The sequence below is a fragment of the Lepus europaeus genome, chromosome 22 (genome assembly GCF_033115175.1).
Source record: "Lepus europaeus isolate LE1 chromosome 22, mLepTim1.pri, whole genome shotgun sequence".
Taxonomy (NCBI): domain Eukaryota; kingdom Metazoa; phylum Chordata; class Mammalia; order Lagomorpha; family Leporidae; genus Lepus; species Lepus europaeus.
The window spans coordinates 28,539,137-28,554,972 of record NC_084848.1 but is presented as its reverse complement, the minus strand read 5'-3'; the positions used below and the strand labels follow the sequence as shown (position 1 = coordinate 28,554,972).

At 55.1% G+C, this 15,836-nt stretch overlaps 1 protein-coding gene across 2 annotated transcripts in view; it reads right to left on the bottom strand.

Annotated features, from left to right (window-relative positions):
- The window catches only part of LOC133751222 (zinc finger protein DPF3-like), a 239,582-nt gene that overhangs the window by 33,687 nt on the left and 190,059 nt on the right, over positions 1-15,836 (bottom strand). For both annotated transcript variants that reach the window (XM_062181111.1, XM_062181112.1), the window contains exon 6: positions 9,254-9,332. In XM_062181111.1, the coding sequence (XP_062037095.1) occupies positions 9,254-9,332 (79 nt within the window). The remainder of the gene's footprint in view (positions 1-9,253; positions 9,333-15,836) is intronic.

Genomic DNA, 15,836 nt, shown 5'->3' with positions numbered 1-15,836 from the left:
ACACTAAAAACAATGGAAATAATTGTCATCTGCATTTCTGGGGAAAAGAAAGAGAAAAGTTAAAAACCAGAGCCCATGACCCCCAGGCGTGGCAGCCCCCAAGGGTGGGAACCTCGCCAGGGTGCTCCCTAGGGAGTGTCCGTCCCTCGTGCCTGGCCGAAGATCCAGTAGAACGGCTGCCTGGGCTGCAGAGCAGGCGTGAGCAGCGGCCCCCAGCCCGTCCACCGTGGCTCACCACCCGTGCCTGAGGCCCGCCCCTTCCACCCAAAGCACCAATCCAAGTCTCCCCATGAGCACCTGTGAGACTTCGCTGCCTGCTTCCTGCCTCCCCACAAACTCACTCCCCTAGGTCGCCTCCCTCTCTAGAACATTCCAGTGAAGCCCTGGTCTCCACGACCCAAGCACAAGATGTCAGAGTCACTGTGGCCATCTCCCTCCCTCCTCTCCCCTGGACCCTACCCCCATCCCTGGCCAACCCACCAGGTTCTGTGGGTTCTTCTCTCCTAATGCCTTCTCGCTCGCCTTGGCCGTTCCGTTCCTGCTGTCACCACCCCAGACTTCATGTCTTTTCCTAACTGACTGGAAAAGACCCCTCAGCCACCAGGCCTCGGGCTCTCTTCCCTGAATACCTAATCCCATAGATCAACCTTTCCAGAGCTGTCAGGAAAGATCAGGGTTCACGGCTGACTGCGTGGCCCACTCACTAGGCAACCAAGCCTGACATGCCCAGCAGCTCTTGTCTAGCTGTGTGCCCCCTGCCTCTCAGCCTGGCCCCTCCACTCTGGCCCAGCAGGCCCGCCTTCAGACCTGGCCACACCCCCTAGCCATCCATCAGCAGGGAGCAGGGAGCCCCCCATGTGGGGGCCACCATGTGAGCTGACTGTGGCATGGCCCCTGCCCTCAGAAGGCTCCAAGTCCAGCCAGAGGGAACAGACAGACAAACTGCTCCCAAGCCACATGAGCAGGATCCCAGGTTGGGGGGAGGCGCGAGGCACCAGCAGAGAGCAGACCGGGGTGAGGGACAGTGTGTGTGTTGGGGGTGGGGAGGTATTAGGGAGAAAGAGCTCGATCAAATCCTGGCTCTCCACTTACTCACTGTGTGACCTCGGGAGATTTAATTAACCCCTCTGCTCTTCGGTTTTCTTATCTGTAGGGTGGAGGCGACCACAGCATCTAGCTTGCGGCGATTTTGCAAGGCTCAAAGAGCTAATAGAGAGGAGGTTCCTGGCCCACACTGTAAGTCAACGCGCGTTCATCAGCCTTATTATTACCTCTTCTCCCAGCCCCCTCCTGCCTCTCATCCCTGGAGATGGGGATCTACTCGATCCTCGCCCACAGCTGATTGGCGGGGGGGTGGGGGGGCTTCAAGCACACCAGGGAGGCATCCTCTGACACGCCAGCCCCCTCCCTGGCTGTGACCAGCCCTCCCCTGTTCCTACTGCGCTCGCTCTCTGCTCAGTCCAGGCCACCTGTTCCTGTGTTACTCCTGTGTGACATCAGCCTGGTCTTCCCAAGCACACTGGAGAGGGCAGAAATAAGGGGCCGCTCTGGGAGGAAAGGACACCATGAAGCACAGACTCGGCCCACCCGGGACACGCGTGATCCCAGTCAGCTTTCCCAGCCGCATCCTGGCCCCTGCACCCCTGAGCACACAGACCCTCCCAGCAGTGACGCGGCTTCCTCCAAGCCCCAGGGAACAAGCAGCAGAGCCGCAGGCTGGTCTTGGCCTCCCACCCGAGTCCATGCCTGTTCCTCCCCACTCCCCCTCACCTGGTGGCCTAATCAGGCCCCCTCCTCCCCTGCACCCCCACCCCAACCTGGACAAACGAGAAGTCAAAGGCTGTGCGTCGCGCCCTTTGACCCCACACTCTGCTTCTTGGAAACAGAAAACTATCAGGCAGAGACTAAGGATGAACACGTTTCAAGCTGTCTACACACTGGACAAGCAGGATGCCTGGGACGGAAATTGCAGCATAGCCACACAATGGAACACAATACAGCCCTAAAAATGAGGTTATAAAAATGCATTTACTGGGGCCAGCGCAGTGGGATAAGTCCCTGCCTACAACGCTGACATCCCATGTAGGTGCTGGTTTGTGTCCCGGCTGCTCCACTTCTGATCCACCTCCCTGCTAATTCACCCAGGAAAGCAGCAGAAGAGGGCCCCTGCTACCCACATGGGAGACCCGAAAGAAGCTCCTAGCCCTGGCTTTGGCCTGGCCTAGCTCGGGCTGTTGTGGGCATTTGGGGAGTGAACCAGTTGGTGGAAGATCTCTCTCTAACTCTGACTTTCAAATAAATAAATAAATCTTTAAAAAATGTGTTTATGGGCCGGCGCCGCGGCTCAATAGGCTAATCCTCCGCCTGCGGCGCCGGCACACCGGATTCTAGTCCTGGTCGGGGTGCCGGATTCTGTCCCAGTTGCCCCTCTTCCAGTCCAGCTCTCTGCTGTGGCCCAGGAGTGCAGTGGAGGATGGCCCAAGTGCTTGGGCCCTGCACCCCATGGGAGACCAGGAGAAGCACCTGGCTCCTGGCTTCGGATCAGCATGGTGCGCCGGCCGCAGCAACCATTGGTGGGTGAACCAACGGAATAAAGGAAGACCTTCCTCTCTGTCTCTCTCTCTCTCACTGTCCACTCTGCCTGCCAAATAAATAAATAAATAAATAATGTGTTTATGGACATGGGAAGATGATCTTCGTGTATTGTTGAGTGAAGAGAGGGTTGTTAAAACACTATGTGGAGTTTTTTAAATTTTTATTTATTAATTTATTTATTTGAGAGAGAAAGAGAGAGCACTTCCACCCACTGGTTCACTCCTCAAATGACTGCAACAGCCAGGGTTCCGCTGATGCTGGGAGTTCAATCCATGACTCCCATGTATGTGGCAGGTGCTCAATTTCTTGAGCTTGCACCTGCGTCCTTTCCGGAGTGCGCATTAGCAGGAAGCTGGAATCAGGAGCCAGAGCTGGAAGTGGAACCCAGGAACTCTGGTGGGGGGTGCACCACTGGGCTAAATGCCCACCCTCTTATGTATTATTGATTGGTCACATGGGGGGGGTAGGGTGGGGCAGGAGGAGAGAGGGAGAGGGAAAGAGGGAGAGGGAGCGAAGGGGGGGAGAGGAAAGGAGAGAGAGGATATCCTGGAATGGTATACAGTGAAAAAAAAGTAATCCAGAAGTGCGATTAATGGGTAATCTTTATTTTTCCCCTTCTGCACATCAGTGTTTTCTGCAGTAAACAAATGCTATTCTCATAAAGTTATTTTGAAAAAAAAAAATCAAAGAACCTCTGCAGTGCTCATATCTACTCCGTTCTGGCTCACTCACGACCTAACAGGAACTGTTTGTCGTGACAGTTCCACCTAGGAACAGCTGATGAGGAGGACCTGGCTCTGTGTGGATGAGAAATCATTCCAGGGTCTCGGGTCACAGCCCAGCAAAGCAAGCCTAGGTGCAGAGGTCCGTAGGCAGGATAGCTCCCTGGAGGGGAGGGCCAGGGGCAGGGAGGGCAGGCAGCAGGAGCCACGGAAGCAGCAACCGGAGCTCCTGGGGTACCCAAGAGCAGCTCAGCAACCCCAGGCCTGCGGCACATCCTGCAACCTGGGTCACTGAAATACAGAACGTACACCATCCGCAGGGATCAGACCCATGCCACAGGCCCCACTGCACCAATCAAGCATCTGGGGTCCCGGGCCTTCCCCACCCTCCCACATGCACGCCCATTCCCCCTGGCAGGAACCTACAAGACAGCAGCGGAGACAACTGAGCCATGATGCCGGCTTCCTCCAGCAGCAAGAGCAGCGAGCCTGAAGGCCCCACGATCCGCCTCTCCGCTGCAGCTCGAAGCTCACGGCACATGAGCCTCGGAGCAGGCAGGCCTCCAGGCCCTCCCAACACAGCGGCAGTCCCCTGAGCCTTCCTCCTGCACTCAGGTACCCAGAGGAGGGGGCACCACAGCGACCCCAAGGGGACTTCCCTGTGTCTGTCCCAGCCCCACCCCAGCCATCCTGTCTCTCCTGTGTACCTGTGGCATCCAGCAATCTGCTCCCCCTCCACATCCTTCAGAGCCCTCTCTCCAGGGGAAGGAACCTCACCGCTAGGCCACTGCCTGGCAGAGAGGAGGAGCCCAGGGCCTGGGACAGGAGTGCTCTTGGAACCCAAGAGGGGAGGCCCTGCACCTGATAAAAAGGGGACACAGGTGCCACAGCCACCAGGGGGTGGAGCCAGGGAGAGACCTGGGCACTCTGTGCCATCAGCCTAACCCCTGTGTCCCATGGAATAACAGATGTTAGAGCAGGAAGGGACCCCAGACCCTACCCTGACATGCCCCCACCCCAGCTTTATAGAAGGAAGGCAATGCTGTGAGAAAGGGTCTCATTGTCATTCACAGGCCACACATTGTAAAACACAGGAGTGTGGGGGGAGGGGGCCAAAGATGTCACCCACCCACTCACCCCTGCAGCCACAGCCCTGGAGGCCAGGGGACCCCGTCCTGGAATGTGAGCGCTCAGAGGTGACTCAGAGGTGAGTCACACCCTTTCATCACTAATGCACCCCGTGCCCTCGTTTGGGGGTGGAGGAGGTCTGATCTTAATAGATGTAAATTTAAAAAGCTCCAAAAGCACAGGTTCCATCCCATTCCACGTCAGCTCTAATCACTACCCGGCGCAGTTTGCCACGCTGACACCGAGCAGCTGCCTGTCCACAACGGCCTGGGTTTCCTCCCCACCCCATAAATAACAGGTGCACACTCCTTTATTAACTCCTAGAGCAGGCCTTGCCCTCCGTGCTCAGGAAAAACCAAACTCCCGGGTAGGTGGCATATCTGGTTTGCTCAGGAGGTATCCTGGGATGCGTCAGTTCTGGGATTCACATCCCAGCCTTAGCTCGCATTATCCAGCCCCGTGACCTGGGCCAAGTCCCTTCACCCCTCTGAGCCTCGGTTTATTCAGGGAAACATGAGGCCACCTGTCTGCAGCCCAAGGTTCATGCAGGGGTTGACAGAGACAGTCGGCAAAATGCTTAGCATACACTGTCAGCACCTCATTAATGGGAGTGATTATCATGATTCAGAAAAACATAAAACACTAATGTCACAAATCACTTCCATCGTGGCCAGCTCAGGGCTCCTCTGTCAGCGGCTAATGCTTGGAGACAAAGCGTTCCCTGCACACCACCCCATCACCCCCGTCTTCAGTGATGCCGCTGGAACAAAGAACATGGAAAAGTGGGTCTCTCATTAGGGGTCTGCCCCAGTGACACCAGTAAGAGAAGCCCAAGTTAGGAGCAGTTGGGAGAGGAGGCAAACTCTTGAAATGGAGCTCAGCCCCAGGGACTGCTGTCCCCAGTCATCTCCCCACCTGGAAAATGGGACTAACGATACCACAGGATGCAAAGGCCACGGGGTAGATTAAAAAATCGAGCACTGGGTTGCCAAGTTTTATACTAGACTGCTGAGTTTCTCATCAACGCTGAGAAGAGCCAGAAAGACTTGCATGAGACCAACTCAAACAGGGACGCCAGCCAGCGGCGATCTGCCTGCCCAATTCCTGAAGACTCAAGGACTTCCTGATGCAGACAGCAGGGGATAACGACGGGCTCCACTCTCAGAGGCCAGAGGCTTCCGGGCTTGCAGGAAGTAGACCAGTCATTCTCAAACATTAGTCTTCTAAGAATCCCCTGAGAACCTCCCAAAACATGCAGGCCCCTGGGCCCAGCCCCCTAGGGATTGTGACCCAGCAGGGCTGGTGTGAGGCCCAGGAATCTGCACTCCTACAAGCACCTTGGTCACTTCTGCACAGGCGGCTCCACACCCTGACCAATGCCAGTGGTCTATCCCACGAAATCCTAGCCTGTGGCTTTGTTGGTAGGTAACGAGCACTTGATCTTCAGACCAAGGAACTTTAATCCTTAAAGACGGTAAACTTCCAGAGTAACTAATATAGATTGTGTTACTTACTGGAAAACAAAGGATTCATACGTACATACCATAGATTGCATAAGAAATAAGTTATGTTCAGATCATTTACTATTCCTCAGATGGGATAAGTTCAATTGTTGGGTGAAAGGCAACTGTCACTTGAAATGAGCAGCTAAGTTAATGTTTCACCCACCCACCTCATAGGGAAGCAAAGACCAAGGACACAACAGGAGACTTCTGTAAGAGGGGCTTCAGAAATTCATGGAAAAATAGAATCAAAAAAGAATGTGTATTTTCCATGAATTTTTGAAACACTGTCATATCTCAGAACACAGGTCAGGAAGGGTGGAGTAGAAGCCCACCTGGAACACAGCTGTTAGCATCTCACACAACCCCGAGAGAGGGGTCGGGCCCAAGGTGACCGAATGTTTCTGTAGATAACCTCAAAGATGAGTGGGAATTAGTCAAATCCAACAACAGACGACACAGAAATGGCAAGGATTGCAAATGTGTGGACAGTGAAATTCCAGTCCTTGCCCATTATTGAACCTTGTACACTGAAGTCACAGATTATAGCATCTGCTTCTTGTGACTCGACAGGGCCAAATGCTGAGTGATCTAGGGAAGAAGGGGGACCCAAGGGCGTAAGTGGAAAAGAGCACACACCTGGAGAGGCGCCTGGGACAGGGCCAGGGCAGCACAAGCGGGAGCTAGCCACGTGCTGCCCAGCACATTGGCCCAGCCCAATACTCCATCCTCCATGGACAGGCCTTGTGCTAAGAGCCGATGTGTAAAATCATCAAGGAGAGGCGTCTGTTGCTATTGGCCTTGATGCTACTTCCAGCGAGAGGGCTGAGCTTAAAGAAGACCTGGAAGGGAGCTCAGCGCCGGGTGCCAAAGAGAGTCTGCGTCAACCCTGAATCACGGGCTACTGAACGGGCCTGTCTGTTGGGGAAAGATGCACCCAAGACAAAGGGGACCTGCACGAGAGAACAGTTCCAGCTCCTGCGAAGCACAAACAATCACTCAAAGCACAGCTGGAATTGTGGAAGAAAGGGCAGCTTATGGTAACGCCATCCCCAGGGACACTCGAGGAGCGACCAGACACCTCTCCACTCAGGATGCATTAGAGATTATTAAAAGCATCCCTTGCCCCATTCAGGGATGGGGGAGGAGGGTGGGCCTTGTGACCTCTCTAAAGGTCATTTCCATCCCCAAGGATCACATGTCTGAAGGGCACCAGATAAAAATAAAGTCTATTAATCACCGAGCTGCCACACAACGTCCTAAGAGAGCCAGAATAGAGCAGAGCCATCTACACGGACCTCCCTCCGCTGAGGGGGGAAGAGGGAGGCGGCCCAGGTGTGGGCGGAACCCAGAAAGCAGCAGGGAGACTTCAAGAAAGCCGGCATCAGCCTGCGAGCCAGCCTCCTGAGCATGAGCAGTACATACACGGGAGGAAGAAGAGACCCTGTGGGGAGGGAACAGGAGCCCCTAAGCAAAGCCAGGAGCACGGCGGGGAGGGTCTGTTGTGAGTACTCTGTGCAGAAAGAGGGGAACCTGGCAAGAGGGACCCCCACAAGGTGTGCTTCGCGGAGATCATCTACCAGGAGGCAGATGTTGGAGACAAAGGTGGCACGCAAGAGAAAGGGGCACACACGGTGTGCCTGGGGAAGCACGGGATTACTGCTGGCTGGGAAGCCCACGGGAGCTGTAGAGACGCAAGGGAAAGCAATCCCGCTGTCCGTGATGGCAGCAAATCACACAGCAACATCAAGCATTTTGGAGAAGGTGAACAGAGTACTAATGCCTCCGCCCTGTTCCCTGGCAGCTACTGGGCCCTTAGATCCGCGGGCTGCTGCATCCAGATGCAGCGAGAAAGCCTGCTCCCTGAGGGTCTGAAGACCCTTGCAGCCGGCAGCCCAGAACCCATCTCCCCCGAGCAAGGGTGCTTGGGCTTCTCTGTGCCAGAGCAAAACAGGGCTCCATCCAGGAAGCAAGGCGCAGGCCTAAGCAGGTGCCTCCTGGAACTGCCAAGAGGCAGGCAGGAGACCCCAGGCACGGGACCCCAGGCCCTTTTCCCTCCTCCTCCTAGAAAGGCGTAGCCTGGGGCGGAGACGTTACCTGGACTGGCATCTGCCTGGCATATTAGGCAGCCAAATGGGGGCCATGGAGCTAGAATTCTTCTAGCAAAATGTTCTCCAATCAGCTGTCACCCCACCAGGCACAGAACAACTTCTTGAAATCAAAAGAGGTGGGTGAAGAGGGAAGAAAGAGGCAGCACCCCTAAGGTGCTCCCAACAGCTCCTCTCTCCCGTGGCTCTCTCCCTGCCTTCACCGAGATGCCCAGGACAAGGTAAGACAGATGGGGGCACCCCACACACCAGCACCGTGCCAGGGTCCTGCCTCAGCTGTTTTGTGGTCACTCACTGCGGCCCCTACTCCCCAGCGGCAGGGTGCTGTGTCCCGGACAGCAAGAAGGCAGGAAGGGAAGATGGTTAGGAGGGTGAGCTCGAGGGCTGCTCTCGTCAAGGAAGGAGCAGATGGCGCCCGAGACAGTGAGAAGATCAAGAGGTTACGGACGCAAAAGCCACTGCCCCACACTCGGGCAGGGGAGAGACAAAAGCTGCTGCCTGGTGCAGCCCGCAGTCGCTCCCCAGGCCGAAGGTTTCCCAAGGTGCACTGCTGCAGGGCTCCCTGCACGCCTGTGCCTCACCCGTGGCCCCTCCCCAGTGCGGCCTACAGACCCTGACCCCCGGAGCCAAGCAGCCACTTGTCCAAAAGATGTTTCTGAAGCAAGCAAGAAAGGCTGGCGACGGACAGAGGGCCGTTTATTAGAGCAAGTCATCGTCCCAGAAAGATTCATAACTTGCCCTACCTAGGATGGGGAAGGGGAGAGGGAGAGGGAGAGGGAGAGGGAGAGGGAGGAAGAAGGAGGGAGGGGGGAGAGAGAGAGGGAGAAAGAGAGAGAGAGAGAGGAAATTAAGGGAAATAAATGAGAAGCCACAAGAGCCAAGTCCCTTTGTCGGAAGGTTGTGAGTTATGTTTTTGTTTGTGACTCTGAAACAGAAAAGAAATGGAGGAGGGATCTTGGATGCAGAGAGAGTGAAAGAGAGAAAGCCGGGCAGGAGGCGCCGCCAGACATGGAGGCCAGCGTGGCAGGTGGGGAGGCATCCCGGGCTGGCACCCCCCGTGCAGAGCCCCCAGGGTGCAGCAGCAGGAGGAGGTGCAGGCCAGGCTGGGGCTCAGGCCCAGGAGACGGCAGCGAGCAGGCCCTAGGCTGGCAGCTGGCAGGCAGGGGGCAGGGGGTGGGGCACAGCAGCCCGTACTTACTGTCGCAGACGTAAGGTTTGTCATGGTCTTCCTGAGAGGTGACATCGTGCCTCCTCCTGCCACCCGCGGAGCCACGAGCCTGGGGAGACACGGGGTACAGGGGTGCCTGTTATTATGGCGATCGCCACCGTTCCTGAGCACACACTTCTGTGAGGCCCTGAGCGCTCTGCCTGGAACTCCTCACCCTGTCTTCATCACAGCCTTTGTGCCAAGATTGACCCATCTTACAGGTGAGGAAACTGAGGCCCAGAGAGGTGAGGAAGTTGTCCCAAATCACTCAGCAACTCACCTGTGACTTCTCTATAAGCCCTCCCGACTCAGGGCTACGTCTATTGTGAGCCCCACTGTAGAGATGGCCGGGGGCTGAGGCAACAGAGAGGGCCAGTCGCATGCCCAAGGTCATTTGGCCGTGAAGTGCACTGCCTGGACGGATGCTTAGGACGGCCTGACTACTCCCGCATGCCTCCAGAGCCTGCAGGGCTGCCGTGTACAGCCTTAGCCTTGCCGCGGCACAGCTGACGCCAGCCCTGCCCGGCGCGGCCCAGCAGCTGATGGGCACGTTGATGAGCGAGGCCTGGCTGGCTCCCCGCCCCGTCCTGGGTAGGGGTGGGCTCCAGCTCCGGGCTCCCTGGGTGGTCTGCCTTGGGCCTCCTGTCAGCGACTCCTCAGGGTCTCATGGACTCCTGACTGCACCAGCCGGTGCGCACCCCCTGAGAGCAACAGCGTGACCTGCGGGTGGGAGCGCTCCCTGCGAGCATCAGAGGGCGCGGCCGGAGAGTCTGCGGGCAGCTCTGCAGCCCTGGCCTGCGGCTGCAGCGACACAACCAGGCTTATTTTTAGACCTCGGCTAAGTCCCTGCCACTCACGTGAGTAGCACCCTCGCCTGCCCCACGTCACTCCTGATACTGACTGGCAGCGAGCTCCCGCCTCCCCAGGAAGGGGCCTGCTGGGGCGGCAGGGACTGAGGGAGGGGCCCGCGGATGTGGACTAAGAAGGGGCAGCAGCCTGGGGCTGGGCCTGGGATACAGCCCTGGGACGTCACGGCGGAAAGACCTGGGATGTACACTCTGTCACACATACACTCACACACAACACACACACAATATACAACATGCAACACACAACACATGTGTGCAACACACATAACACACATTTATACATAACACAGCACACATAACACACATCACACAACACACAATATACAACACAACATACACATAACACACAATACATACAACACATGACACACAAAGCACACGTGCAGCATGCATCTCACATACACACAATATACAACACAACATACACATAACACACAACACACGATATAGCACACATAACACACGCACGCACAACACACAACACAAACACACTACACACAATACCGCACTACACACATATCACACAACACAACCAATACCGCACTACACACATAACACACAATACACAATATACAAACAATACACAATATACAGCACACAATATATATGCAACACACAATATACACACAACACACAACATACAACACACAACACACTATATATATATATAATACACAGTACATACATAACACACATAACACAATACATATACACACACACAATACACACACACACACTGGGGACGTCACAGCGGAAAGATCTGGATGCGCACACTCACACAGCACACACCAGGGCACTTGGCAACAGGAAGGCTGGCCCCACAGGCCTGTGACGCTCACATCTAGCACACACTTCACCATCAGCACCACCTGCCAGGCGACCACCTCTGCCACCTCCTCAGCTTGTCACTCTCCAAAACAAATTGCGAAACTGCACCTCCCGCCTCCCCTGCACAGGCTGCCGGCCAGCGGCCGCCTCCCCACGCCCTCATTACTCAGAGGTGACCCCGAGAGGGAGCGGGGCGGCTCTGGCAGTCACCCCGAGGCATCGACAGGCCCATGATGGTCACCCTCAGCTGCCCGCGCCCCCACCCAGGCCGCACAGCCGGCAGCCCTGTCACAGCCGCCTCCGAGCAGGTGAGAGCAAGTCAAGCAGAATGACAAGAAGGCACCAGACGGGTAAGGGGCTCGGGAGACTAAAAATACCTCCAGGAAGAGGGGGCGGAGTCGTGCGTGGCTGGAAGCACCAGGGCTGCTGCAGGAGCCGCGGGGCCAGGGAGGCTGCTCGTGGAGCCAGGCCCTCACCGCACTCTGCAGGGCCGGCCAGCAGGGTGACCGCACATTCCCTGTGCCTCAGTGTCCTCACTGCAAATGGGGACTGCAGCTAAAGGACATTCGGGGGACATGCCAGGGCCCCTTCCTGAGGCAGGAGCACTTCTAGGCTTGGATATGCAAAACCCCCGCTTAGCCTGAGAAAAGTCACCTCCTCTGAGAAGCCCTCCCTGACCACTCATCCCCTCTGCATTGTTCTCGTTCCCCTTCCTTGACTGGTGTTTCCACATGGTGTTTAGTGTGGTCTGGCATCACACCATGCACAGGTTGGTTTCTTTCTGGATTGTCTGCCTCCCCGGGGGTCGGGGGAGACCTAATTGGGCCCCCACTACTCTCGAGCTGGTGCAGTGAGGCCGCACAAGCACGTAGCAAACATCTGTCAAACGCATGGCTCGGCCCGTGAGGCAAGCTGCAGTGAGTCCCTGGCCTCTGGCCCCTCTGCTGCCCTGAACGCCAGTATCTCCCCACACAAAGGCTTTCCCGGGCTCTGCTTTTCTTTCTTGTCCACACTCTAATGAGGCCCTCATCAACGGACCCCTGAGCCGCCAGAGAACCCACCAGCAGGGGTCCTAACTCCACACGGCCCAGCCCACCCCATCCTGCACAAGCGCCAGACACTAAGACAAAAGCCCACGGTCATTCACTGATTCACACGTTCACTCACCACCACCTACACCCCAAGGGCGACCTTGTCACCCAAGCCAGGCTGCGTCCACATCTTCTTTTCTTTTTAAGATTTATTTATTGGGGCTGGCACTGTGGCATAGCAGATAAAGTCTCCACCTGAAGTGCTGGCATCCCATGTGGGCGCCCGTTCAAATCCCAGCTACTCCACTTTTCCGATCCAGCTCTCTACTATGGCCTGGGAAAGCAGCAGAAGATGGCCCAAGTGCTTGGGTCCCTCCACCAGTGTGGGAGACCTGGAAGAAGCTCCTGGCTCCAGATCAGGGCAGCCCTGGCAGTTGTGGCCATTTGGGGAATGAACCAGCAGATGGAAGACCTTTCCCTCTCTCTCTCTCTGCCTCTGCCTCTCTGTAACCCTGCCTTTCAAATAGATAAATAAAATATTTTAAATATTTATTTATTTGAAAGGCAGGGCTACAGAGAGAAAGAGAGACATAGAGAGAATCTTCCATCCACTGGTTCACTCCCTACATGGCCACAACTGCCAGGGTTGGGCAAAGCCAAAACCAGGAGCCAGGAGCTCCATTCAGGTCTCCCACATGGGTACATGGGCCCAAGCACTTGGGCCATCTTCTGCTGCTTTCCCAGGCACATCAGCAGGGAGCTAGATTGGAAGTGGAGCAGCTGGGACTAGAACCGGCACTCACATGGGATCCCAGAGTCACAGGCGGCAGCCCCATACCTCTTCATTTTTATTGAGCCCTGTCCTGGACCAGCCTCTCCTCCTCTGCCCTTCCCACCCACATCTGACTCGTGCCTTTTTTTTTTTTTAAGACATTTATTTGTTTGACAGGAAGAGTGACAGAGAGAGAGGGAGAGACACAGAAAGAAGAGATCTCCATGTGCGGGGTCACTCCCAAATGCCACAACAGCCGGGGCTGGTCCTAAATGAAGTCAGAAGCCTGGAACTCCATCCAGGTCTCCCACGTGGGTGGCAGGGCCCCGAGGACTTCAGCCATCCTCTGCTGCCTTCCCAGGCGCATCAGCATGGAGCAGGATGGGAAAGAATCGGTGCTCATTTGGGATGTTGGTGTTGCAGGCGGCAGCTTAATCTACTGCACAACACTGGCCCCTGAATCATGCTTTAACCTCACTAACACCTCACTCCTCCAAGAATCTTCCTCTTGCCACACTGAAGAGTAAAAGGGACCTCAGCTGTAAAGTCAGAGGGGGTCAGCACCATGGCCTGGCAGATTAAACTGTTACCTGAGGTGCCAGCATCCCATATGGATGCTGGTTTGAGTCCCAGCTGCTCTACTTCCAATCCAGCTCCCTGCTAACGTGCCTGGGAAAGGCAGTGTTAGATGGCCCAAGTCCTTGTGCCCCTGCACGCATGTGGGAGATCTGGATGAAGCTCCTGGCTCCTGGCTTCAGCCTGGCCCAGCCCTGGCCATTGCAGCTATTTGGAGAATGAACCAGCAGGTGGAAGATCTCTCTCTCTCTCTCTCTCTGTGTGTGTGTGTGTGTGTTTGTGTGTGTCTTCTTTTCTCTCTCTGTAACTCTGCCTTTCAAATAAAAAATAAAGTTAGAGGGGAACAAGTCTAAAGCTTACCTGCCTGCTGAGGACAAGATATTTCTCTAAGCCTTAGTTTTCTCAACTGGAAAATAGGCAAAGCAACACCTCCATTGCGGAGTTGTGGAGCGGGTTAGAGCTCAGAGGTGTGAAACCACGGGGGACGGCACCAAGCCCACAGGAAGTGCTCGGTAACAGCACCCCCCCTTGCCTGTGCTCATCTGTCTCTCACCCAAATTCTTTCTGTGTGTGTTGGTGCACGGACACAAGCCTGCTGCTTTCTCGCTGTTGGGTGATTATTGCGATGGTCTCCCCCGTTGGATTCTACGGCCCTTGAGGGTGAAGGCGGCCATTACTCCATATTATGAACCCTAACACTTCGCACTTGGCTGTGCATACAGCATGCACAGCTAACTTTTTTTTTTTTTTTTTGACAGGCAGAGTTAGACAGTGAGAGAGAGAGACAGAGAAAAAGGTCTTCCTTCCGTTGGTTCACCCCCCAAACTGACGCCACGGCCAGCGCACCGCGCCAACCCGAAGCCAGGAGCCAGGTGCTTCCTCCTGATCTCCCATGTGGGTGTAGGGGCCCAAGCACTTGGGCCATCCTCCACTGCCCTCCTGGGCCACAGCAGAGAGCTGGACTGAAAGAGGAGCAACTGGGACTAGAACCCGGCTCCCATATGGGATGCCGGCGCCGCAGGTGGAGGATTAACCAAGTGAGCCACGGCGCCAGCCGCACAACTAACTTTGATTGCACAAAATGTTCAATGAAACCCTACAAGAACCCTAGGAGTCAGTGTTACTATTCTTGTTTGACAGGCTCTGAGCAGGTTCATGACTGGTCCACAGGCACACAGCCAGAAGTGGCAGGACCTTAGAGAAACCTACCCTTCTTCCCCCAAGAACTGCCCACCACACTCCACTCCCACCCCCACCCCCACCCCCGTCTCCTCCTGTCCCACACTGGTGGGCCATGGCAGCCACAACTATGCCACACAGCCAGGCTCCACTGGCCACAGCTGATTGGCTGGTGCAGAAGTCACCTGACCCAAGCTGGGCCAACCAGATTCCACCTCCAAGAGACCTGGAATCAGAAAGCATGACCCTAGTAGACACAGGCCACTTGAACTTGGGGAACCTGGAAATTCAGGTCTGGGGCCATATGCGGAGAGAAGCAAGAAGTCATTTCAGAGAAAAATAAAAGAAAGAGAAATAAAGAACAACAGATGCCAGGGTCCCTTCCTCTTCCCCAAGCCTAAATTTCTGCCACTTTCCTGTTCTTCCTACAGCTTGGATCTTCAGAAATTGCTCACGTTTTGGGCAACAGCCCAGCAGCTTTTCAAATCCTTCCCATTCTTGCTTAAGCTGCTGAACTTCCTATGACTAAAGACAGACAGGGTCAAGGACAGCACTAGCTAACTGCTACCCTCTGTGCTCACATTGTGGTCCAGGGGTCCTTCAGGGCCCCGAGACCCTTTCTGAGGTTCTACAACATCAAAACTAATGTCATAATAGTAGTAAAACTATTTGTCTTTTTATTCTCATTCTATTACAGCATATGATGGAATATTCCAGAAGCTGTATGACATGTGATTATGCCTTGCTGTGTGCTTCGTATTCATTAAGTTCAAGCTTTTTCATTTTTTTGGGGACAGATGTTTGGCACAGTGTTAAGATGTCATTTGGGGCACCTGCAACCCGTACTGGAGTGTCTGGGTTTGAGTCCCAGCTCCACTCCTGGCTCCAGCTTCCTGCTGATGCTATACCAGGAGTCAGCAGGTACTTAAGTCAGCTTGAGTACTTAGGTCCTTACCACCCACACAGGAGATCTGGATTGATCCCGTCTCCTGGCTTCCGTCTGGCACAAGTCTGGCCATCATGGGCATTTGAGGAGTGAACCAGCAGATGAGAGTCTCATGCTCTCTCTCATTCTCTCTCTCTCTCTCTCTTACTCCCTCCCTCTCTCTAGCTCTCTTGCTCTTGCTCTCTCCCTTTCAAATAAATAAAATTTAGATTTTTTTCTCTTAATTTCTTACAACAAAAATCACTAGTGATGTGCATTTCAGTGGTTATAACCGCAACAATAGCTTTGAGGGCTCTCAGGAATTTGCAGGAAAGTACAGAATTCCTGATACCAAAGCCTTGAGAACCACCACTCTGCACCCTTGCTGTCTGAG